Here is a 24956-nt window from a genome sequence, read left to right on the forward strand (position 1 = left end):
TCTCAAAAAAATAGAAAAACAAAGTTATACAAAATGTAATAAAAAAACATAAAGATCGCAGTCACCCCATGTCGCCTCCCAGCTGTGATTGTTAGTGTTTTAGCATCTCTTCTGGGCCTGCCGCTTACCGCCATTTTACACACAGTTGGAGTCCCCGCCTGTCACACAAGTCTGAACGTTGCTCACGAGTCTCCCCAAGTCACAGCCTGCCCCATTTTCTGGGGCGGGGTTGGGGGGTTGCTACTTGGGCCTGGGGAGGCCCAGTGACTGGCCCAGGCAGTGTAGCCGGTAAATGGCAAGGGTCAAGCATGAACCCAGGACTTTCTGAATCCAAAGTATAAGCTCTTGATTGTCACCCTGACCCACCCAATGGTGGACGTTCAGGTGGCTTCTAATTTTTCCAAACAACTTTAAAAAAACGCCCAAGGGCTATCCCCACGCGTAAGCCATTTGGATCTCTGATTCTTTTTAGGACAAATGCAAAGGTGCTCACTGCTGAGATTTGCTAAGACATGAGGGAGGGCATGCTTCCTGGAAGAATTGTTCTCCTGGGTCCGGCCTTGTGGGGCCCTGGGAGGCAGCCCCTGTTGGGTGTGGGATGTGGGCAGAAGGTACCCATGAGGGGTGAGATGGCTGGCAGCCGACACACGCACCCAGGTGGGAGTCTGGACGATGCTTGGAAAATGCGCTGCAAGGTAGGGCCTTTCCTGGGCATCTGAAGTCACAGGCCCTGCCTCTGGCTTTTGCAGGAGAATTACTATAAGCCCCCAGCCCAGGATACCTGTCTGCCCTGCGACTGCTTCCCCCATGGCTCCCACAGCCGCACTTGCGACATGGCCACCGGGCAGTGTGCCTGCAAGCCCGGCGTCATCGGCCGTCAGTGCAACCGCTGTGACAACCCGTTTGCCGAGGTCACCACATTCGGCTGTGAAGGTCTGTGTTGCCCCTTGACACCCTGCAGGTTACAGCGCAGGGACAGGCTGCTACCCTGGCGTGCACGTGGGTGCATGCACGCCAGCTGTTTGGGGGAACCCTGGGCTCCCTTGTGTTCTGCTTTCTCTTGACCTTCTAGAAACCTGGTTCTGTGTGAGGGGGTGTGGGTCAGAGCCTGGTCACCCCCTCTCCAGCTCTGACATGGATGGGGGCAGGGGAGATGCTAGGGGCTAGGGTTCGGTTCTTGGTGGGAGCAGGGCCTCCTGCAGGGAGGCACACGCAGACAGTGGTGCCTGTTTGTGGTGGTGGGCACGGCATGCCCCGCTGAGCAGCCTTCTCTCCTCTCTACCCCAGTGATCTACAACGGCTGTCCCAAAGCGTTTGAGGCCGGCATCTGGTGGCCACAGACCAAGTTTGGGCAGCCGGCTGCGGTGCCGTGCCCCAAGGGATCCGTCGGTGAGTCCCCGGGGCCTGTGGCATCCACGGGTAGGGAACTGAGGCACGCGTCCTTGTGGGAGAGCCGGTCGAGACATGGGGACTCACGGAATGTTTCGTGCTGAAGAAACATCAGCAGGCAAAGTACTGGGGAGAAATCAGATCACCTTTTCCCTACCCGTAAATACACAAAGCAGGCAGAGGATGTAACAGAAACATGAACAGCGTAGTGCATGTGCGGACGCCTGCCCGTCAGACGCAGCCAGTCCCTGCTGTGTCGCTCAGGCTGCGGCACCTGGACAAATGGCTTCACTGTTTGTAGCATTGGGTTTCCTCTGTGAAATGGGGACAGTGACTTTGTCCCCAGTGTGAGGGACGGCTGGGGAGTGCAGTGAGGCAAAGAAAGGCCTGGCCGAAACAGATTCCTGGCACATGGGATCATGGCCGCCCGGCGGATGGTGTTGCTGATTTCTTTCCTTGCGGACTTGCTTGGAAGCGCTGGCTTCCGTTGGCTGGGCACCCGAAACGTCTGGTTGTCAGTGTCAGAGCAGCTTCGGCCGTGGCCCTGACATGAAAGAGGGGCGCTGGTGTTGGCCTTCCGGCCCCCCGGGGTTCTCACCGCCACACAGTGTTCTGGGTTTAAGTACATTCGGACTGGGGATTGAAATACACAAGCATTGATCAACAATTTGAGTTTCAGGCTTTGCATACCTGCTCTGCTTCCCTAGGAAACGCGGTCCGACACTGCAGCGGGGAGAAGGGCTGGCTGCCCCCAGAGCTCTTTAACTGCACCACCATCTCCTTCGTGGACCTCAGGGCCATGGTAGGGGCGCCTCGAGGATGCGTGTTCAGCCGGGGCACGTGTGTGTTCATGTGTGCATGCAAGGGTTTGTGTGGGCCGAGGCTCCTGGGCTGGCGAGGGTTGGGGCAGCTGTGATGCCGCAGGGGCAGCCCCACAGGCCCGCAGCCTGGAGCCAGGAGGTTCCTGTGGACTTGGGGGCATTGGCACCTGAGCCGGGCACCCCCCACGTGCACTTCTGTCCCCCAGAGGACCCAGCTCTGTGTCTTTCGTTCTGAAAACGCAGGGTCCCTGCATTTGACTCTATTTGCCCCCTGATCCCGCCCTATTTCATAGCGTTTGTTCCCATGCCTCCCGCTTGCTGTCTTTCTCTGAGCCCTTTTTGGCCCACCAGACCCTTGTTTCCATGTTTTCCATGTCCTAACTGTCAGCAGTGCTCATTTTTTGGGCTTCTGGTTTTTTTTTTTTTTTTTTTTTTTTTTTGGAAGATGAAGTCTCACTCTATCTCCCAAGCTAGAGGGCAGTGTCATGGTCTCAGCTCACTGCAACCTCTGCTTCCCCGATTCAAGCTATTCTCCTGCCTCAGCCTCCCTAGTAGTTGGGACTTACAGGTGCCCACCACCACACCCTGCTAAATTTTTTACTTTTGAAATAGAGACATAGAGTATTTTTTTTTTCTTTTTTGAGACGGAGTCTTGCTCAGTCAGCCGGGCTGGAGTGCAGTGGCGTGATCTTGGCTCACTGCAAGCTCCACTTCCCGGGTTCACACCATTCTCCTGCCTCAGCCTTCTGAGTAGCTGGGACTACAGGCGCCCGCCACTACGCCCGGCTAGTTTTTTTGTATTTTTGTAGAGACGGGGTTTCACCGTGTTAGCCAGGATGGTCTTGATCTCCTGACCTCGTGATGCGCCTGTCTCGGCCTCCCAAAGTGCGACATAGAGTATTTTTAAAATGGAGAGTAGAGACAGGTTTTCACCATGTTGGCCAGGCTGGTCTCGAACTCCTGACCTCAAATGATCTACCTGCCTCGGCCTCCCAAAGTGCTGGGATTACAGGCATGAGCCACCGTGCCTAGCCAGGCTTTTGGATTTTTTTAAGTTCCTTTCTGACAAGGAAACTTGCACCGGACAGTAGTGAGTTGCTGAGTAACCGCAGGAACCGAAAGCAACCAAAGTGGGTTTGCACACATCGCGACCACCTCCCTGTTGCAGAATGAGAAGCTAAGCCGCAACGAGACGCAGGTGGATGGTGCCGGGGCCCTGCGGCTGGTGAGGGCACTGCGCAACGCTACACAGCACACGGGCACGCTCTTTGGCAATGACGTGCGCACGGCCTACCAGCTGCTGGGCCGCGTCCTTCAGCACGAGAGCTGGCAGCAGGGCTTCGACCTGGCAGCCACACAGGATGCCGACTTCCACGAGGTAGGAGGGTGGCCGCCGCCCTGGCTTGGGGACACTCGGGGATGCCCGTGGGTGGGCGCTGTGGGGCTGGGCATCCACCTCAGCTCGTGGAAGATGGTTGTGTCCGGGATCCCCGAGGCAACCCCTCATTTCTCAAATGTGAGCCCTGGCGGGTGCAGCACCTGGCTCAACTGACAAGCTCTACAGAGTGTTCTGGAAGGAAACGGGCAGGTCACAGCCTTGCCGGTGATCCCAGTGGGGCCTGTAGTGTGATCTAAGTGGCTTCTAAGTGGCCCACCTGAATCAGCCCCTCTCCCTTCCACACAGCCTGTGATGTAGTATCGTCCACCCATTTGACAGGTAAGGAAACAGGCATAGAGAGAGCTAAGGAGTTTGCCCAAAGGCGCAGCTCGTAAGGGGCAGGGCCCGGCAGTGGGCCCCCGTGTCCACTCCCACCCGCAGCTCTGAGGTCCTGCTTTCAGAGGGCCGTGCCTCTACCTCAACCCTCCAGCTCTGTGTGTGGAACTTGTCAGCCCCTGAGCGGTGTCTTTTTAGGGTGAATGCAGAGGAGACTCATGCAGCCTGATATTTGGAAACTGCCCTTGGGGACTCCAGAAGTTTCCTTGTGGCTCCACTGCAGGCCTTTTCATCCAGACAGGACCCCAGAGGAGTGCCTGCCCACACAGAGCCCGCGGGGGACACCCTGTCCCTCCCACCCATCCACACGGAGCCCTCAGGGACCTCCTCATCCACAAAGGGTCTCCAGTCCATGCAGGGCCCCCATGGAACCTTCCGGTCTGCATAAGGACGCCAGAGACCAGGCAGGGTCCCCTTGCTGGGATTTGAGTTCCAGCCTGAGAGTTGGGCCAGTGGCGTTTATTCTCCACGCGTGACTCCGCAAACAAGTTTCCTTCCCGGTTTCTGTTTCTTTTCTTTTTTTTTTTTTGGGATGGGGTCTTGGGTCTTGTTCTGTTGTCCAGGCTGGAGTACAGTGGTGTGATCTTTGCTCACTGCAACCTCCACCTCCTGGGTTCCATCAATTCTTCTGCCGCAGCCTCCCAAGTAGCTGGGATTACAGGCGCCCACCACCACGCCTGGCTAATTTTTTGTATTTTTGGTAGAGTTGGGGTTTCACTGTGTTGGCCAGGCTGGTCTCAAACTCCTGACTTCAGGTGATCCACCCGCCTCAGCCACCCAAAGTGTCGGGATTACAGGCATGAGCAACGTGCCCAGCCCTGGTTTCTGTCTTGGGTGTGGTCCCCAAGCCCCTGAGCACCGCCTCATGCCCCCATCCAGTTGTTCACATAGACCCTGGGGTGCGCAGAGGCTGAGGGTCACCCTCGGAGGAGCTGCCCACGTGTCCACAGCGGCCTCAGTGTGGGTCCTCTGCTTAGCCCAGGTTGTGGTGGTTCCATCACTGCTTTACGTGGTGGGGTTCAGGAGGACTTCTGATATTACCAGGGGTGTCTCCATGTCTTCCCTGCCTTAGCATCTTGAGGTGTACGTGGAAAGAACCCTGGCAGGGCTCACTCTGACAGTCCCATCCTCTGACATTGAATCCCCCACAGTCCCTGTGGTTTATGTGATGGGATTCAGGATTTATTAAAATCACACGTTAAAAAATGACTTGTAGCTGGGCGTGGTGGCTCACACCTGTAATCCCAGCACTTTGGGAGGCTGAGATGGGCAGATTGCCTGAGCCCAGGAGTTCGAGACCAGCCTGGGCAACATGGTGAAACCCCGTCTCTTCTAAAATACAAAAAAAAAATCTGCCGGGCGGGGTGGTGAGCGCCTGTAATCCCAGCTACATGAGAGGCTGAGGCATGAGAATTGCTTGAACCTGGGAGGCGGAGGTTGCAGTGAGCCAAGACCGTGCCACTGTACTCCAGCCTGGGCAACAAAGTGAAACTCTGTCTCAAAAAAACAAAAACAAAACAAACAGACTTCCTTATCTATTTGAATTCAACTTTGATTAATGTTTGATCCTATTTATAAACTTAGACCATGAAATTCCCCTAAGTATTTTAAATGGAATTAACATGTTTTTTGTTTTTTGTTTTGTTTTGTTTTGTTTTTGAGACAGAGTCTCGCTCTGTCGCCCGGGCTGGAGTGCAGTGGCCGGATCTCAGCTCACTGCAAGCTCCACCTCCCGGGTTTATGCCATTCTCCTGCCTCAGCCTCCCGAGTAGCTGAGACTACAGACGCCCGCCACCTCGCCCGGCTAGTTTTTTGTATTTTTTAGTAGAGACAGGGTTTCACCATGTTAGCCAGGATGGTCTCGATCTCCTGACCTCGTGATCCGCCCGTCTCGGCCTCCCAAAGTGCTGGGATTACAGGCTTGAGCCACCGCGCCCAGCCTAATATATGTTATATATTTGATTTTTTTTTTTGTATTTCAGTTGTTCGGCTAGCAAACAGACCTTCCAAGCATTTAAATAGTGCTTGTAAATCTAGTAAATTAAGCTAAAAATATGAAGCATCTTTAATTCTCTGGACTTTAATATACTTTATGAGCTTAGTAACATTTTTCTATTCCTCCTAAGATAAACTTTTTGAAAAAAAATTTGGGAACTAGGCCAGGCGCGGTGGCTCATGCCTGTAATCCCAGCACTTTGGGAGGCCGAGGCAGGTGAATCACCTGAAGTCAGGAGTTCAAGACCAGCCTGGCCAACATGGTGAAACCCCATCTCTACTAAAAATACAAAAATTAGCCGGGTGTGGTGGCACATGTGTGCCTGTAATCCCAGCTACTCAGGAGGCTGAAGCGAGAGAATTGCTTGAACCCAGGAGGCAGAGGTTGCAGTGAGCCGAGATCGCACCACTGCACTCCAGCCTGGGTGACAAGAGTGGAAGTCTGTCTCAAAAAAAAAAAAAAATTAAAAAAAAACACTAATATTAAAGAGCACAATCTGAAGTGTAGGGCTGGAATGAATGAGCCCATTAGGCAAGCAAAGGCTTTCAGGGCTGGTGTCCCTCAGTCCTGCGAGCCAGACCCCCTCAGGCTGAGTACTGAGCACTGTCTATCTGACCAGGACGTCATCCACTCGGGTAGTGCCCTCCTGGCCCCGGCCACCAGGGCGGCATGGGAGCAGATCCAGCGGAGTGAGGGTGGCACAGCACAGCTGCTCCAGCGCCTCGAGGGCTACTTCAGCAACGTGGCACGCAACGTGCGACGGACCTACCTGCGGCCCTTCGTCATCGTCACCGCCAACATGAGTAAGGCCCTGGCTGCATGGGGGGTGGAACCCTGCTACCATCAGGGGTGTTCCCCAGAGCTGGGCCCCCATGGGGTGAAGCAGGTGGGCTCCTGGTCCCCCCTTGGCCATGCTCTTAGAAGAATGATTCTGAGGCCAGGTGCAGTGGCTCATACCTGTAATCCTAGCATTTCGGGAGGCCAAGACAGGCAGATCACGTGAGGTCAGGAGTTGGAGACCAACCTGGGCAAAATGGTGAAACCCTGTCTCTACTAAAAATATAAAAAGTAGCCAGGCGTGGTGGTACGTGCCTGTCATCCCAGCTACTCAGGAGGCTGAGGCAGGAGAATCACCTGAACCTGGGAGGCAGAGGTTGCAGTGAACCAAGATTGCGCCATTGCACTCCAGCCTGGGTGACAGAGCAAGACTCCATCTCAAAAAAAAAAAAAAAAAAACTGAAGATTCAGCAGCTAGGCCTCTGTTTCGTCATCTGTAAGTGGAGCCTTTGGGAAGACAGTCTGCGATGACACACCCATGGCTCCCAGGGGACAGGTCCTGGGCTTGGGAAATGTTGGGCCATGATCTTGGGGGTCCAGCAGGCCTTCCAGACCCTCAAGTGTGAGACTCTAGAAGGATGGATGTCAAGAGCCCCGCCTCACTCCATGCTTACTGCAGACAGGTGTAGGTACAGGTGGGATGCAGGAAGTTGGAAGTCAATTCTGTTCTAAAGATGGCCAGTCAACTGGGCGTAGTAGTTCACACCCTGTAATCCCAGCACTGTGGGAGGCCGAGGTGGGCAGATTGCTTGAGCCCAGGAGTTCGAGACCAGCAGGGTGCCATAGGGAGACCCTGTCTCTATTAAAAAAAATAAATAAAAATTAGCCAGGTGTGGTAGCATGCTCCTGTATTTCCAGCTACTCAAGAGGTAGAGGTGGGAGGATCGCTTGAGCCCAGGAGCATGAGGCTACAGTGAGCTGAGATTCTGCTACTGCACTCCAGCCTGGGTGACCGAGTGAGACCCTGTCTCAAAAAATAAATATAAGTAAATAGTCTGAGTGTGGTGGTTCATGCCTGTAATCCCAGCACTTTGGGAAGCCAGAGCATGCAAATCACTTGAGGTCAGGAGTTTGAGACCAGCCTGGCCAACATGATGAAACCCCATCTACCAAAAATACAAAAAGCCAGGCGTGGTCGTGCCTGCCTGTAGTCCCAGCTACTTGGGAGACTGAGGCAGGAGAGTTACTTGAACCTGGGAGGCGGAGGTTGCAGTGAGCTGAGATCGCACCACTGCACTCTAGCCTGGGAGACACTGCGAGACTCCGCCTCAAAAAAAAAAAAATATAATATAATATAAATAATAAATATGGCCAGCCAGTGTCAGTGTGACAGTTGTGGTCATTTTGAAAACAGCAAGGGTTTGGCCGGGTGCGGTGGCTCAAGCCTGTAATCCCAGCACTTTGGGAGGCCGAGATGGGCGGATCACAAGGTCAGGAGATCGAGACCATCCTGGCTAACACGGTGAAACCCCGTCTCTACTAAAAAAATACAAAAAACTAGCTGGGCGAGATGGCGGGCGCCTGTAGTCCCAGCTACTCGGGAGGCTGAGGCAGGAGAATGTCCTAAACCCGGGAGGTGGAACTTGCAGTGAGCTGAGATCCGGCCACTGCACTCCAGCCTGGGCAACAGAGCGAGACTCTGTCTCAAAAAAAAAAAAAAAAAAGAAAACAGCAAGGGTTCAAGAAAGCCCTGGGAGTTATGTCTGATTGAAGGAACTGTCCCCCCAGTTCTGGCCGTCGACATCTTTGACAAGTTCAACTTTACGGGAGCCAGGGTCCCGCAGTTCGACGCCATCCGCGAAGAGTTCCCCGGGGAGCTGGAGTCCTCCGTCTCCTTCCCAGCCGACTTCTTCAAACCACCTGAAGAAAAAGGTAGAACCCCTTAGAAACCGGCCGCTTCCCTCGGAGTCCCCAGCGTTCAGGGAGGGGAGGGCACCCCGCTGCGGGAATCACAGGACTGCGCACTGAGGCTCCGGGCCGGAGTGTTCCGAGTGCTCGCTGGTGCCAGGTCCTGCTGGTGACAGCAGGGTTGTTTTGTACAAGTGCTTAGGTACAGGCTGCGCATCCTCATCCTCAAACCTGAAATGCTCCAGAACCTGAACCTTCTTGAGCACTTAAAGGAAGTGCTCATTGGAACATAAGTATGAAACGATAAAAAAATCAAAATCCAGGCTGGGTGGGGTGGCTCACACCTGTAATCCCAGCACTGTGGGAGACCGAGGAGGGCAGATCACCTGAGGTCAGCAGTTCGAGACCAGCCTGACCAACGTGGTGTAAAACCGCATGTCTAAAACACACAAAAAAGAGCCAGCTGTGGTGGCGGGCCCCTGTGATCCCAGCTACTCAGGACACTGAGTGCTTGAGAATTGCTTGAGCCCGGGAGGCAGAGGTTGCAGTGAGCCGAGGTGCACCAGCCTGGGCTGCACAGTAAGACTCCCTCTCAAAAAAAAAAAAAAAAATTCCAAAATGTTCCCAAGCATTTCAGCTAAGGGATACTCAGCCGTGTAATTGATAATGTGAGAAAAAAGAACTGAAATTTTTATGTGACCTGATTATCTTTGATGTGCAGTGAAAAGCTGCTTCTAGCTGGGCGCGATGGCTCACGCCTGTAACCCCAACACTTTGGGAGGCCGACTCAAGGAGGATTGCTTGAGCCCAGAAATTCAAGACCAACCTGGACAACATAGAGAAACCCCATCTCTACCAAGAAAGTTTTGTTTAATTACCTGGGCATGGTGGCGCAGGCCTGTAGTCCCACCTACTTAGGAGGCTGAGGCGGGAGGATTGCTTGAGTCCAGGAGATAGAGGCTGCAGTGAGCTGTGATCGTGCCACTACAGCCCAGCCTGGGCAGCAGAGCAAGAACCTGTCTGGTGGGGGGAAAGCTGCTTCTAAATAGAAATAGACATTTTAGAATCACCTTCCCCTCCCCGCTAAAAACAACAAAAACAAAACAAGCCAGAATGCTGTCTGTGTATGAACAAATCTTCAATCCTGGGTTGAGGTTATAATGCAAAACAGTTTGAACATTTTGAATTTTCTTAAAGTGCTTCTTTACAGATCCATGGCAATTACTAAAAACTTCCCCAAATAAAAAGGACATGAAAAGATAAACTCCATAATGGACAGTTTAAAATTGGAAACCTTGTTAGTAAATGGATTTTGTCAGGTATATGGTGTTATCTCGTGTCTTAAAAAGAGGGGTGACTCTGATGTGGGGTCATGCTTGAAACTGAGAGGACGAGGTCCCTGACTCTCCATTGCAGCCAGCTCTCTCTGGAACTAATAGAGTGAGAACTCGCTTATTACCAAGGGCCGGGCACCAAGCCATTCCTGGGGGATCCACACGCATGACCCAAACACCCCCCACCAGGCCCATTTTCAACTCTGATCACATTTTCACGTGAGATTTGGAGGCCACACATCCAGACTGCATCAGATACGTTCGTGTTTAAGGGGTCCATCTCCAGAACTCTTCATCCTGCACATCTGAAACTCCAGCCCACAAAACACTCACTCCCCTCCCCAGCCCCTGGTGCCCACCCGTCTTTCTGTCTTTGAATTTGACTCCTCTAGGGACCTCCTATAAGAGGAATTGCACAATATTTGTCCTTTTGTGATTGGCTTATTTCACTGAGCGGAACGTCCTGTAGGTTCACCCGCGTTGTAGCAAGTGTCAGACTTGCCCTCCTTTTGAAGGCTGAATAACATTCCGTTGTGTGGATGGACCACTCTTGGTTTATCCACTCACCGGTCGGTGCAGGGCTGCGCTGTTTACACCTTTTAGCCTGTGTGAATGGTGCTGCTGTGAATGTGGGCAGAGAAGTATCTGGGTCCCTGCCTGCAGTTCTTTGGGGTGTATACTCAGAAGTGGGTTTGCTGGGTCACGTGGTAAGTCCTGTTTTTGATTTTTTGAGGATGCGCTGTACTGTTTTCTGTGGGACATCTGTTGGTTTTTGAGAAGCACCTGCTAGCACTGGCAGCCGTCTTGGGGAACGCAGATGCTCCTGCCGGAGTCCTCACGCTCTGCTCACATTGCAGAAGGTCCCCTGGTGAGGCCGGCCGGCCGGAGGACCAGCCCGCAGAGCCCGCGCCCGGAGCCTGGCACCGAGAGGGAGGCCCCGATCAGCAGGCGGAGGCGACACCCTGATGACGCTGGCCAGTTCGCCGTTGCCCTGGTCATCATTTACCGCACCCTGGGGCAGCTCCTGCCCGAGCGCTATGACCCCGACCGTCGCAGCCTCCGGTAAGGCCTGGGCACGGGGCACATGGGGAGGGCCCATTCTGGAGGCCCCTGAGGCTTCCACAAGTCAAAATCCTGATCCTGATCAAGCACAGGTCTTCACAGTGACATTTCACCGTGACCTGGCCCAGAGACAGAGACCGTTGCTTTGTGGTGTTCCTTGGAGGGAGGTTCTGGGGCTGCCACGGGACGCTACACCCTAGAACGTTACACACCCTTTGCCTGGGCTTATCCCAGTGTTTCCGCCAGAAATGCCCCCTCCCTGGTATATGCCCCATCTTGTGCCTAGAGGGACCCCATTCTGTCCCCACACACCTGACCGAGGCTGTCGTGGGTAGTGCCTGCTGCTGGCCCCAGGGTTAGGGCTGCTCAGCTAGTCCTGGCTGGAAAGGATGAATGTCCCAGAAGCAGCTTTGCGACCTCTTCGGTGGGAGCAGCCCGAGGTTCCACACCCTTCTTCCTGCCGTTTCCCAGATACATCCCTGGCTCTGGGGTCCCAGTGACCCGGTGATTCATCCCCATGAGCTGCCATTATTTTGGTGTCTTTTGCTGGACAGTTAAGCCATCCCCTATGTTTCTGCCATTAGCTGTTATGGGCTGTGACATCTTTGCACCTGTGCCTTCTCTTGCTTTTTAAATTTCTGAAGTCCCAATTTGACCCAGAGGTGACACATCTCTCTGTGTGCCCTGTCAGTGATAAAACCTGCTCTAGGGACGAAGATAACGGTGGGGCCCGTGGATCTGAGCTCTTGGAGTGTGACTCTGTCTCCCCTAGAAACACGACGTGGCGTGTCCTCAGGGCATTTGTGCTGGGGTTTAAGCAAATGTTTCCTAACCGTGTCTGTCCCCGTGCTCTGGCTTCTTGACCTCAGGCTGCCTCACCGGCCCGTCATTAACACCCCAATGGTGAGTGCGCTGGTGTACAGCGAGGGGACTCCGCTCCTGAGACCCCTGGAGAGGCCCGTCCTGGTGGAGTTCGCCCTGCTGGAGGTGGAAGAGCGAACCAAGCCGGTCTGCGTGTTCTGGAACCACTCCCTGGCGTAAGTGTGACTCCGGGAGCCCCGCATGTCCATGTGAAAGCTTTGCCGAGGCAGAGTGCGCCCGCAGGGTTGGGAGCTCCGTGGCAGAGTGCCCCGAGAGGACGGTCTCTTGTGGTCTGTGTTTCCCCTTTTAGCCCCGCCGTGGGGCAGCGAGCCTCCTGCTCTGCTTCTGTGGGAACATCAGAGTCGCCCCGCAGATGCCCACACACAGATGCACACACAGACCTGCACGTGGAGACACAGACGTGCAGGCACACAGAGAGATCCCTCAAGGCTGACAGCCAGGAAGGGGCCCCTCACCTGCGGGACTCCCAGGATGCAGCGGCCAACACCAGCGTAGTGCCCAGTTCACTGCCGTATAAGACAGAGGCCTGTTCCGCTCACACACGGGAGACAGAACCCAGAGACTGGCCTAGGAGCCTGTCTGCTGACGGTCTTGCCCGCGAGGCTGACACAGTCCAGCTTTGGGGACTGGCTTTACCACCAAGAGGCCACACCCGGCCGCAGCACGGTTTATCTGGCCAGTTTCAGAAGCATCGTCGGAAGTCAGCCGGTAGAGTGGCGCAGGCAGGAGGTGGTGCACAAGAGTCTGTGTTCTAGCATCCGTTCAAGTGAGGGAAAGGCGTTTCGTAGTTAGAAAAATGCAAAATGAGTGCTTCTCACCCACACGTGAGACTGTGGATTCGGCGCCGCAGTGTGGCTCCCGTCTGCTGGAGCCAGTAGCGTTTGTGCCTTGCTTTTGCTTTTTAGCGGCGGAGTTGACGTGAGGTGTGGACATTTGAGTTGCTGTGTTTTTACAGGGAGCTTGCTTTTTCTCTGCTGGTCGGTTTTCACCTTTGCTGTCTCTGTTTAGAAGAAAACACTGGAACTGGGGTGTGGTGGGAAGGGGTCTGTGGCTGGGATGGGAGCACAGTCAGGGAGGGGAAGACCCACTGGCTCTCCGCACACCAGGAGGGAGTGCCAGGAAGGGGAGACGCCATGCAGGACTCAGTGAGTCAGGCTCGAATCTGCTGAACGTTGTTCATCTAGGGGCGTCTGTGCAGCAGGAACACTCCCCCCATCACAGTTCCCCTGGGCACAGTGGAGAGCCATGAGTGGGGGCTGTGCTGGGGTGAGCGAGCCGGTTGAGCCCAGCCTCATTCTTCTCCTGCTTCTGTGCTTTCCAAGTTCTAGTTAATAAGCAACCAGCATGGCACCTGGAATGTAATAGGCACTTGTGGCTTATAAAAGAGAGAAGAAAGGAACCCCTTTCACCACGAGGGGACGTCAGGCCCGGCTGTCTGTGCTGGGCATTCATCTGCGTCCTGCCAATTAGCTGCAGCTCTAATGACCTGCTCTCTGCTTTAAGTTGCACCTATTATTCCCACATTGTAAAGTTGGTGCCAGACGTATTCACGTTCACATCCCATTTTACAGATTAGCAAAGTAAGCATCTGAGAGGTTATGTGATTTTCCCAGAGTGCGCGAGGGCAGGGCCCTGTCGGAAGCCGAGGCACACCTTGTAACAGCTTGTTATTTGGGCCTTCCCATCAGTGAGGCGGCAGTCATAATGGGGCCCTGGCTTCTGGGCAGTTCCCATTAAACATTGTGCAACCTGAAGATGAAAGCGTCAGAGGAAGGTGAGATGTTATTTCTGAAAGATCTACCCTCAGAAAGAGACAGGAGTGCATCGCAGCTGTGTGAACCCCGGGTGGTGGTTCCAGTGGCGGGGCACATGGTGGACGCGAGACAGCCCCATTTGAGTTTTGCTGCTAGATGACACGTAGAACTTGAACTTCAGAGGGTGCTCCTTGGAGGCCCTGACCAGACACAGAAGGGAAGGGAGATTGTTCTCATGGTCCTGCCTCCACCGCAGCAAAGCTGCTATTCTTACAGCCAGGTGGCTTTTGTCTTCGGTGCAGGGGGCTGGTGCGGAACACGGCGAAGAGCAGCCTGCGAGGGTACCAGGCTTTCAGCACAGGATGGCCTGGGAGCCCCCAGGGCTGGGCAAAGGCTGCCCCCTACAGACTCACGGGTGGAGGGAACCATCTTACCCCTGCCCCTTCTCTCTTCTCTCCACAGCGTCAGTGGGACGGGAGGGTGGTCTGCCCGGGGCTGCGAGCTCCTGTCCAGGAACCGGACACACGTCGCCTGCCAGTGTAGCCACACAGCCAGCTTTGCGGTGCTCATGGACATATCCAGGCGTGAGGTGGGCATCCTCCTGTGGCACTGTGCCTACCGAGCCTACCCCCAAACCTGCCCCTCCCCGCGGCAAACCTGCCCCTCGTCAAACCCGCTGGGCCTACCCCCAAACCTGCCCCTCGTCAAACCCGCTGAGCCTACCCCCAAACCTGCCCCTCCTCAAACCCACTGAGCCTACCCCCAAACCTGCCCCTCCCTGTGGCAAACCTGCCCCTCAAACCCACTGAGCCTACCCCCAAACCCGCCCCTCCTCACACTAAATCTTCCATTCTAAGCGCTTTGAACAAAACAAATCAACCGATTAAAACACATATTCCAGGATTGGCCAGAGTCTGCAAGGATTTCCATAACAAAGCCCCATTATAAGGGTTTTCAGAGAGCCCTGGTTATGCATTAAATCCCGGAATGGCAGACCCAAAGCTCAGGCTCCAAGGAGCTCTCGGAACCTGCCCCTCACTTCAGAGCGGGTCTGTTGGATGGTGCGGCTCCCCACTCACTTTGATCCTAAGGGACGTGACAGCTGCTGGGCGCTCTCCCTCGGGGCCACATGCAGGGCCACAGGACAAAAGGCTGGGCGGCTAATATTTAACCTCTGGCATTTTAAGCGGCCTGGGAATGTGAGCCGGCCATTGTGGGCCTGCAGATGAATTGGGGAGTGTTCTGAAGGCTGTCCTGGCCTCCCGTTACCCAGACAAGAAGGACGTGGGAGCCAGCCTGGCCTCAGCCTGTGTGGGACCCTGGTGTCTTGGAGTCAGAACCAGAGGCCTGGGTGACCTCCCCTGGCCCCTCCCCAGGGCTGCACTGTGGCTCAAGGGCTCAGGCCACTGTCCTTCCCGAGGGCTTTCTGATGTGAAGTGGCCCTGGTTTCTGTCACATTCTTGGAAGGGTGAGTCAGTCCTCAGGCTGGGCTGGAGGAGGGCAGAGGCCTTCTGTGCAATGTGTAGGTGACGCTGCCCTGCCTCTGCCCCCGTCTCATGGGCAAATGGCACTCCCCAGCAGGACCCAGCCTGGAGAGGGGTCAGTGATTAGTGGACTTTGTCCATATAAGGGCGGGGTTGGGGCTTGTCTCGTGGCCAGGACGCCGGGTGACATGTGGGCCAAGGAAACTGAAATGGAGGCAGAAGAAAGGAGGCTGGAGTGAGAGTCCAAGGCTCCCATGGCCCGGGTGCCCCAAAGCCAGAGGTCTCTGAACAGCCCCCAAGCCAGTGGAGGGAGCCTGGGGTGCTGCTGCAGGCCCCAGGGATGCCCAGGGGCCCAGGGCATTGAAGGAGCCTCAGGAGGGGCAGTTCCAGACCCAGGGCCATGAGCACTCAGCCTCCCCAGCCCAGCCTGATCCTGGCTTCCCGGCTTATAGCTCCACTTGGTAAACAACATCTATCTGAAGTTACTAGAGAGCCAGAGCTTGTTTTTCCCCAAATGCAGAAACTCCCCAGGGACCTGGGTCTTAGACAGGTGTCTTGGTTTTTAAAAGCACAGAAAACAGCAATGTGAACATACACACTGCTGAACTGCATGATTCAAAGCGGCCAAGATGGTAACGTTTTATGGCACGTATATTTTAGCACCATTTTCCTTTTTTTGTTTTTTTTTTGAGACGGTGTTTGCTCTTGTCTCCCATGCTGAAGTGCAGTGGTGCAACCTTAGCTCACTGCAACCTCCACCTCCTAGATTCAAGCGATTCTCCTGTCCCAGCCTCCGAAGTAGCTCAGATTACAGGCTCCTGCCACCACGCCTGGCTAATTTTTTTATTTTTAGTAGAGATGGAGTTTCACCATGTTGGCCAGGCTGGTCTTGAACTCCTGACCCCAGCCTTTTTTTTTTTTTAAAAAAGTGTACTACCTGTAAGAAATGCATAATAAGGTTGGGTACAGTGGCTTACACTTATAATCCCAGCACTTTGGGAGGCCGAGGCAGGCAGATCACTTGAGCTTACAAGTTCGAGACCACCCTGAGCAACATTGTGAAACCCTGTCTCTACCAAAAATACAAAAATTAGCCCAGCTTAGTGGTGCATGCCTATAGTCCCAGCTACTTGGCAGACTGAGGTAGGAGGATGGCTTGAGCCTAGGAGGCGGAGGCTGCAGTGAGCCTAGATTGTGCCTCTTCACTCCGGCCTGGGCAACAGAGTCAGACCCTGTCTCAGAAAGAAAAAAAGAAATGCATTAATAAGGGATCTGGTTTAAAAGTAATTCCATATAGCAAGCTATGATAGAGACATGTGCAGCTGGGACAGGACATCCATCCGCTGATAGAACACGTCATATTGAGGGATAAGTAGGTAAAACAGAACAGATAGGAAGGGTACAGGTGCCCAGCGCTGTGGCAGTCTGAAGCATCGGGCCTGCCAGTTCACATAACCGAAACCTGAAGTTCCGCCCCTGCCCAGCTGTGTGACTTCCGGCGGGTTGCTTAGCTTCTGTAAGCATTGGTTTTCTCACCTGGAAGATGAGGGTTGCATTTCACACTCTCCTCATAGCTGTGATCTAAGGATGATATGAAATGATGCCCTTGGAGGCCAGGCGCGGTGGATCACTCCTGTAATCCCAGCACTTTGGAAGGCCAAGGCGGGCAGATCACCTGAAGTCAGGAGTTTAAGACCAGCCTGGCCAACATGGTGAAACCCTGTCTCTACTAAAAATAGGAAAATTAGCTGGGCGTGGTGGTGCACGCCTGTAGTCCCAGATACTCAGGAGACTGAGGCACGAGAACTGCTTGAACCCGGGAGGCAGAGCTTGCAGTGAGCCGAGATCAGGACACTGCACTCCGGCCTGGGCGACAGAGCAAGACTCCATCTCCAAAAAAAAGAAATGATGCCCTTAGCAGGTCTGTCAGAACCTCTGCCACACAATAAGTGCTCAGTAAAAGCTTTTGCTGAACAAAAGAAATGACATTCTTGGTATTAACACAGTTACCCAGTTTTCTTTGTAAAGCGGGCATTAAGTCTTTCAGCCAAAAGAGTAAGTCCATGATAGGATTAAGTGAAAGTCCAAGAGGTACTGCGTGCACCTGCGGTGGAGACGCCTTTATCTTTTGCGTAAGCCGAGGATCTCTTTGGAAGGTTTCTGCCAGCCCAGAATTTTGGGTGGGCAGGCTGAGCCCCTCCCGACAGCAGGATTTACTTGTGGGGTTGGTTTTGGGTAGACAGGCTGAGCCCCTCCTGACAGCAGGATTTGCCTGTGGGGTTGGTTTTGGTTTTTGCTTTTTGTTTTGTTGTTTGCTTTTTGTTTTGTTGTTTTTTGAGATGGAGTCTTGCTCTGTCACCCAGGCTGGAGTGCAGTGGTGCCATCTCAGCTCATTGCAACCTCCGCCTCCTGGGTTCAAGCGATTCTCTTGCCTCAGCCTCCTAGGTAGCTGAGATTACAGGCACACATGCCACCACGCCCGGCTAATTTTTGTATTTTTAGTGAAGACAGGGTTTCACCATGTTGGGCAGGCTGGTCTCAAACTCCTGACCTCAGGTGATCTGCCCGCCTCAGCCTCCCAAAGTGCTGGGATTACAGGCATAAGCCACCATGCCTGGCCAGTATGGTGGTTTTGTAATGTGGCAAAATATGCATAACACAATTTCCCATTGAAATGTACAGCCAGTGGCATTAAGCTGGTGGCACAGCCTGTTGCTGTGCCGCCATCACCACCATCCGCCTCCAGAACCTGTTGTCACCCCACACTGTTCATTGCTGCTTTGTGCTTGTTTTGTGCCGCCTTGAGAACCATGTCCCAGTCACGCTGGTTCCTGCCAACATTTGATCATTTAATGAGCAAGTGTGTAATTTGTCTCTGTTATGCAACGACCAGATCTGAGTCTTGGCCCTTACCTTCTCTCCTGCCTTTAACCCTCCCACCCACAGAACGGGGAGGTCCTGCCCCTGAAGATCGTCACCTACGCCGCTGTGTCCTTGTCGCTGGCGGCCCTGCTGGTGGCCTTCGTCCTCCTGAGCCTGGTCCGCACACTGCGCTCCAACCTGCACAGCATTCACAAGCACCTCGCCGCGGCACTGTTCCTCTCTCAGCTGGTGTTCGTGATTGGGATCAACCAGACGGAAAACCCGGTACGGCCACTCTGCTCCCCTCCCCACTGTCTGGGCCACACCTTGGAGCGGGTACTGTAGTCTTTTCCTGGCCACTCCAAGCACCCTGGCTGGCTCCTCACCACCCCCACCTCCGCTTCACAGATGCCCTTTGAGGAACGTGCCGTGTCACAGGCTGTGGGTGGAGACGTGGGATTCACTGGCAGGTCCAAGCACTTCACCACCTTGACTCTATTGGGAGATGGGGGGCCCTTTCTTTTCTTTTCTTTTTCTTTTCTTTTATGAGATAGAGTCTCACTCTGTCAACCCAGGCTGGAGTGCAATGGCGCGATCTCAGCTCACTGCAACCTCCACCTCCCGGGTTCAAGCGATTCTTGTGTACATCCCCAGGAAAATACAACTCTTGTCAAAACTGATTTAAGGGCCGGGTGCAGTGGCTCCCACCTGTAATCCCACCAGGATCCCTTTGGGAGGCTGAGGCAGGCAGATCACTTGAGGTCAGGAAGACCTGGCCAACATGGTAAAACCCCGTCTCTACTAAAAATACAAAAATCAGCTGGGCATGGTGCCGGGCACCTGTAATCCCAGCTACTCAGGAGGCTGAGGCAGGAGAATTGCTTGAGCCTGGGAGGCAGAGGTTGCAGTGAGCAGAGATGGAACCACTACACTCCAGCCTGGGCAATAGAGCGAGACTGTCTCAAAACAAAACAAAATGATTTAAGATGTAGAAAGCCTGAATACTCCTATCACCATTAGAGAATTTGCATTGCAGTATAAAAACCATGGCCAGGCTGGGTTTATCTTAGGAATGCAAGGATGGTTTAACATTTAAAAAATCTATGAATGCCATTTACCTCACCAGTACATTTAAGGGAAAAATATTTTTCTCAGAAATGAATGTACAAAAGAATTTTGATTAATGTTATGCTCATTAATGAACAGAAAGAGAAAGAAACCTTTGAACAGACTGGGCCTAGAGGAAACTTGAACCTAATAAAGGCATCTACAGAAAACCTACTGTTGACATAAATAACAATGGGTAGATACTGGAGGCATCCCCTGTAACGTCAGGAACCCACTCACCACTCTGTTCATCACTGTGGTGCAGGGTGGCCTTGCCAGTGCGATGAACAAGGAAAACAAAGGCACAGAGATCAGAAAGGAAGAAACAAAGCTGTCACTACTAGGTAACATGAAGGATCTCATGGAGAAATCTAAAATAGCCTATAGGCATGTTATGAGAAACAATTAGGCTGGCATGTTGGCTCACACTTACTATCCTAGCACCTTGGGAGGCTGAGGCAGGCAGATCACTTGAGGTCAAGGAGTTCGAGGCCTACCTGGCCAACATGGTGAAACCCTGTCTTTACTAAAAATACAAAGATTAGCTGGGCATAGTGGTGCGCACCTGTCATCCCAGCTACTTGGGAGGCTGAAACACGAGAATCGCTTGAAACTGGGAGGCAGAGTTTGCAGTGAGCCAAGATGGCGCCACTGCACTACAGCCTGGGCAATAGAGTGAGACCCTGTCTCAAAAAAAAAAAAAAAAAAGAAAAGAAAAAGAAACAGGAGCCTGGCAGCCGTGGACGACGGGCAGAAGATCAGAGCAGTCTGATGGTAGCGCACAGGCCTGGGAGGGTGGGGTGGAGGCACAAGGAGAAAGGAGGGACAGGACCAACCCATTATGGAGCAGGCAGGAAGGAGGAGTCAGGGGACTTTGATGTCTCCAAAAGGGAGAGGAATGCGTAGATGAAGATACCACCTGTTGACAGGCAAGGTCTGGGTGAGATGGGGCACCTGTGGAGGCCAAGGAAGCTGTGCCGCCTGAGCCGGGGAGGCCGCCTCCAACTCGTGGGTGGAGAGGGTGTCTGTGGGGGTGGACAGGCCCTGGGAAGGGAAGTGGAATAAAGACCAAGCTGGAACTTTCCAGCAAGCTGCTCAGGGCCACGTGCAGACCAGAGGTGCTCCTCCTTTTTTATGGCAAGCAGTGGGACCAGACCCCTCTCACCTCAAGGAGGAAGGCGGGCACCCCCACCTTGCAGGTCACTCTTGAGAAGGCTCCATGGCTTCCCAGCAGCGGTAGGTGGAGCACCAGGCCTGGCCCACAAAGGACGAGCTCCTAGGCCTGTGTCGGACCAGCCAGGGCCAACCTTCCCCGCTGCCTCCCAGGTGTTCCCTGAGGCTGAGGCCCTGGGCTGGCGGGGGCTCTGTGTGCGGGGCGCGAATGGCAGGGTCGCTGCTCCTGCGGAGGGATGCGTTCACACCCGCAGCCAGGCGCAGCCGCGCAATGGGCATGTTCTCATCCGCGCATTGGACCGGGAAGGCTCACGAGAAGTGTGCGATTCATCTCAAAACCCCTCTAGTGTGCTTTTGAGTGGCGTGAACGGGGGAGAGGGAAGTCTGTGCAGGCCACTCCCTGCAACTCAACACCACCAGCAAAACCGAGGCGGTCCCTGGGTTCCAGCATTGACTCATCTCCCGCCGGAGTGAGCCCTGTCCCGGCAGCCACGCACGGCTGAGCACGGAGAAGGAAAGGGCGCCCCGGCAGCGTTCTAGGGGCTTGGCAGCGTGCCTGGGCTTTATGGTTTTTTTGTAAACCCACAATCCTATCTCTGGGCGAGGTTTTTCATCTCTCAGAGCGCTGGCAGGCTGAAATGATTTATTATGCATCCGCTTTTGTCTTTGTTGTATTTCTGGAAAAGATGGTACGTTGGTTACGGAAGCAGGTACAACCCCGCTGCAGCCAGGATGGCACAGTCCTCGCAGTTTCTGTTTTCAGAAGGTGGTTTTGTGGATTTACTTTTCACATTATTTAAAGCAGCCATCCAGCCAACCAACCTTCTCGCCCCTTTCCTTTTCCTAAGGCAGCGTGATTTCCATCCAGGAAACTGGGGTGTTTGGTGTAGGGTTCACCAGCCATACGCTGGCGCCTTGTTTCCTGACGTCGAGCGTGTGGTCTGAGGCAAAGGGCCTGCCTCTGGCATAGCTTGAGCCTGTGGTCTCTGCTTTGGTTCCTGCTCTGTTCTGAAGCTGACAGATGTGATGCTGACTTGGGGCCCTTCCCACTTCGGGGGCATTGTTTCTGGAGGGTGGCTGGCCCTTCGAGGCTGATGTGGCAACAGGGGCACCCTTGGGGCGCCATGACCCAGTGCCTGAGCAAAGTGGCCTTCAGCCTGGGGTTGAGGTGGGGGCCCTCCTTCTCCTCCTAAGCTTTTGTGTCTGTTAAAGGCTGTCTCCCTGGGACCCCCTGGTAGGGTGGACTGATGGGATGGTTACTGAGGATTAGACAGTGTGTCCAGAGCAGGCCGGCTGGGAGTGGGGTCGGGGTGGGACCCGGGACCCTCCCCCTCCCAGTGTTCCTAGTGTTCCCATCTCTCTCTCTCCCCATCTCCCATTTGGCTGCTTCAGCCTCTGGGGACCTGGAGGGGAGCCTGCCATCCTCTCCCAGCTGGCGGCAGCTTTGGCAGCACTGACTGGGGCAGCCTCTCCCAGAACACTGGGTGTGAAGCTGCCTCTCAGCCCTCCCAGAACACTGGGTGCGAAGCTGCCCCTCCCCAGAGCACTGGGTGTGAAGCTGCCCACCCCCCCAGAGCACTGGGTGTGAAGCTGCCCCTCACCCCTCCCAGAGCACTGGGTGTGAAGCTGCCCCTCCCCAGAGCACTGGGTGTGAAGCTGCCCCTCCCCAGAGCACTGGGTGTGAAGCTGCCCCGGGGCCACATCTTCAAGTGCAGTTCCGCAGCATGCAGCATGTAGCATGTGGGACTGGGTTTGTGTTTGTGGCCTCGGAGGCTGGTCTCTCTGTCATTCTCATGCCGCTTTCTGTGTTCAGACAGGCAGGGCTCTCTCACCTGCTGGCTCAGCTGCCCCGTGATGTTGATTTTCAATTCCTGGCTCTCAGCCATTGGCCAGACATGTAGCCCTGCTCAGCTGAGGACAGACACGTAGGGTGGTCTGAATTGTTAGCTCTCCCCCCCGCCACCCCTGTCTCACGCCTGTTTGGCCTCAGCCTGGGATGCAGGGGCCCTCGCTGAGTCCGGCCCCTCCCTGCGCAGTTCCTGTGCACGGTGGTCGCCATCCTCCTCCACTACATCTACATGAGCACCTTTGCCTGGACCCTCGTGGAGAGCCTGCATGTCTACCGCATGCTGACTGAGGCACGCAACATCGACACGGGGCCCATGCGGTTCTACTACGTCGTGGGCTGGGGCATCCCGGCCATTGTCACAGGTGAGGATGCACAGAGTGGCCCTGCATAAAAACACAGGTTTCCAAAAGACCCAGCTGTGCAGGAGAGCTGTCCTCCTTTCTCTTCCCTGCCCAGCCCCAATGCTTGTCCAGCCCCCTGCAGAGGAGGCCCCGGCCCTGCATACTTGTCTGCACGCACAGGGGCAATTGCAGACACCTGGGGCAATGTCTTCTGTAAGGTGTGAGCTCCTTGAGAGCTGGGTCCAGGTCTGTTCAGGGTTATTTCTGCAGCACCTAACAGACAAAAGTTCCACGTCTATGCATGGGAGGGATGGGGGGAAGAGCAAGTGAGTGCGTAAGTGGGCAGGTGGATGGATGGGGGGGTGAGTGAGTGGCTGGATGGATTGGGGAGTGAATGGATGGGGGGGTGAGTGAGTGGATGGATGGATGGGTGAGTGGATAGATGGATGATGGGGTGAGTGGATGGATGGGTGGATGGAGGGGGTGAGTGGCTGGATGGATTGGGGAGTGAATGGATGGGGGGGTGAGTGAGTGGATGGGATGGATGGGTGAGTGGATAGATGGGTGATGGGGTGAGTGGATGGATGGGTGGATGGAGGGGGTGAGTGGATGGATGGATGGGGTGAGAGGATGGATGGATGGGTGGAGGGGTGAGTAGATGGATGGGTGGGGGTTGAGTGAGTGGGTAGATGATGGATGGGTGGGGGTGAGTGGGTGGATGGAGGAATGAGTGAGTGAGCAGATGGATGGGTGGGTGGGTGGATGGAGGGATGGAGAAATAGGTGAATGGATGGATTGCATAAGTGAGTGAATGAATAGGTGGATGGATGGAGGGATGGAGAGATGAGTGAGTGGATGGATGGATGGGTGGATGGATGGATGGGATAAGTGAGTGGATGAATAGGATGGATGGAAGGATGGAGAGATGAGTGGGTGGATGGAGGGATGGATGAAATGGGTGGGTGGATGGATGGGTAGCTAATGGATGACAATGAAATTAAGTGGCTGGGTGGGTGCAATGCGTGGATGTGATGAGTGAGTGGATGAATGAATAAATAGTGAATCAGTGAGTAGAACAAACAGTACTTCCTCAGCACACGTTTTGCTAAAAATCAAAGTCAGTTTGCTCCCTACTGAGAAAGATCCATCTTTATTCACAAGAAGAAGAACCCCTTTTCCTGGGTAATCCCTGGGTTCTGGGGATTAGACGCAGTCTGAGGCCAGAGTCACTGGGGTGGGGGGAGTTGCCCCCAGGGCAGCCACCCTGGGGCCAGTGCCATGGTCACTTGCTGGACTGTCCTGGTCTCCACAGCGAGAAGAACCTTTTCACCTCCCCCCAGGGCCGCTGAGGTGGGGGCAGGTTGGGCGAGGTAGCAGCTGCCACTTCCTGACGTGACAGGCCGTACCTTGCCTAGATTAGGTGCTTACTGTGCGAGACGCTGAGATGAAGAATGTGGCCTAGAAAGGGGCTCGTATGGCTTTGTGTAAAAGCTGCCTCGATGCCCAGGCAGAGCAGGTCTCTGCGATGCCTCTGCCCTTTGGATTCTAAGTCCAGATAGCTCACGTTTCCTACTTGCTTTAAAAACAGGTTTTGGTTTGGTTTGTGGTGTTTAACACTTAGGTCTGTCTCGCACAAGATCTTAAAACAACTCCTGGGGAGCCTCAGACTGAGCTGCAGACGCTGGTCAGTGGCCGCTGCCTCGCCCGGCCATCTGGGGCTTCCCTGACTGTCCTGGGTGGTCCTGGTTAACTGGCTCCTCCAAAGGACAGTGGGAAGTCCTGGAGGGTGTTAAGCAGCAGGGAGCCGGGATCTTTTAAATATTTAAGGAGAATGGGGAGGAGCATAGCCTAGGCCAAGGTGGGGTGAGGGACACAGAAAGACCACGTCACACCTGCTGGTTGCTCCTGTCCCAAGTGTCACCTTGATGCTCTGCATGGACAGGCGGATCTGGCTTGTCACACGATGGTTAGGAGTGGCGACTGCTTCAGAGTGTTTCTTCCCCTATTTAAACAGGCAGCTCACATAGCAAGCCCAGTGCTGAGGCAGTTTCGGGGGTGTGTGTGGTATACACATGTGTATGGTATGTATATCTGATGCATGTCTGCACACGTGTGTGCATGCATGTGTATAGGGTATGTACATGTGTATGGCATGTGCACATGGTTGGATGTGGTATGGGGGTGTATGCGTCCCCCACCCGCTCACATATGGCCCCCGTACATGATGCCGTCCTCCGTACATGATGCCGTCCTCCATCTGTTTTGGGGCCTCATCCCTTGCACCTTGGGTCCATCACAGCCTTCTGACCTCTACATGGCCCAGCTGGCAGGGCCCTCCCAAGCACCGTCTGCCTTCATGATCCCTCCTGCACCATCTCATTGCCACCCTCCAGGGTCTCTGGTCTTCCTCAGCAGCCCCCGGCCCAGATAGGCCTCTGCCACC

The 24956-nt window shown here is 54.4% G+C and overlaps 1 protein-coding gene across 1 annotated transcript in view; it reads left to right on the plus strand.

The window, feature by feature from the left end:
• The window catches only part of CELSR1 (cadherin EGF LAG seven-pass G-type receptor 1), a 182322-nt gene that overhangs the window by 151641 nt on the left and 5725 nt on the right, over positions 1-24956 (plus strand). The window contains exons 15-25 of the mRNA XM_025399607.1: positions 750-933; positions 1288-1389; positions 2097-2191; positions 3379-3588; positions 6600-6783; positions 8546-8689; positions 10857-11061; positions 11931-12098; positions 14160-14286; positions 18128-18328; positions 22360-22534. Of these exons, the coding sequence (XP_025255392.1) occupies positions 750-933; positions 1288-1389; positions 2097-2191; positions 3379-3588; positions 6600-6783; positions 8546-8689; positions 10857-11061; positions 11931-12098; positions 14160-14286; positions 18128-18328; positions 22360-22534 (1795 nt within the window). The remainder of the gene's footprint in view (positions 1-749; positions 934-1287; positions 1390-2096; positions 2192-3378; positions 3589-6599; positions 6784-8545; positions 8690-10856; positions 11062-11930; positions 12099-14159; positions 14287-18127; positions 18329-22359; positions 22535-24956) is intronic.

The sequence above is a fragment of the Theropithecus gelada genome, chromosome 10, assembly GCF_003255815.1.
Source record: "Theropithecus gelada isolate Dixy chromosome 10, Tgel_1.0, whole genome shotgun sequence".
Taxonomy (NCBI): Eukaryota; Metazoa; Chordata; class Mammalia; order Primates; family Cercopithecidae; genus Theropithecus; species Theropithecus gelada.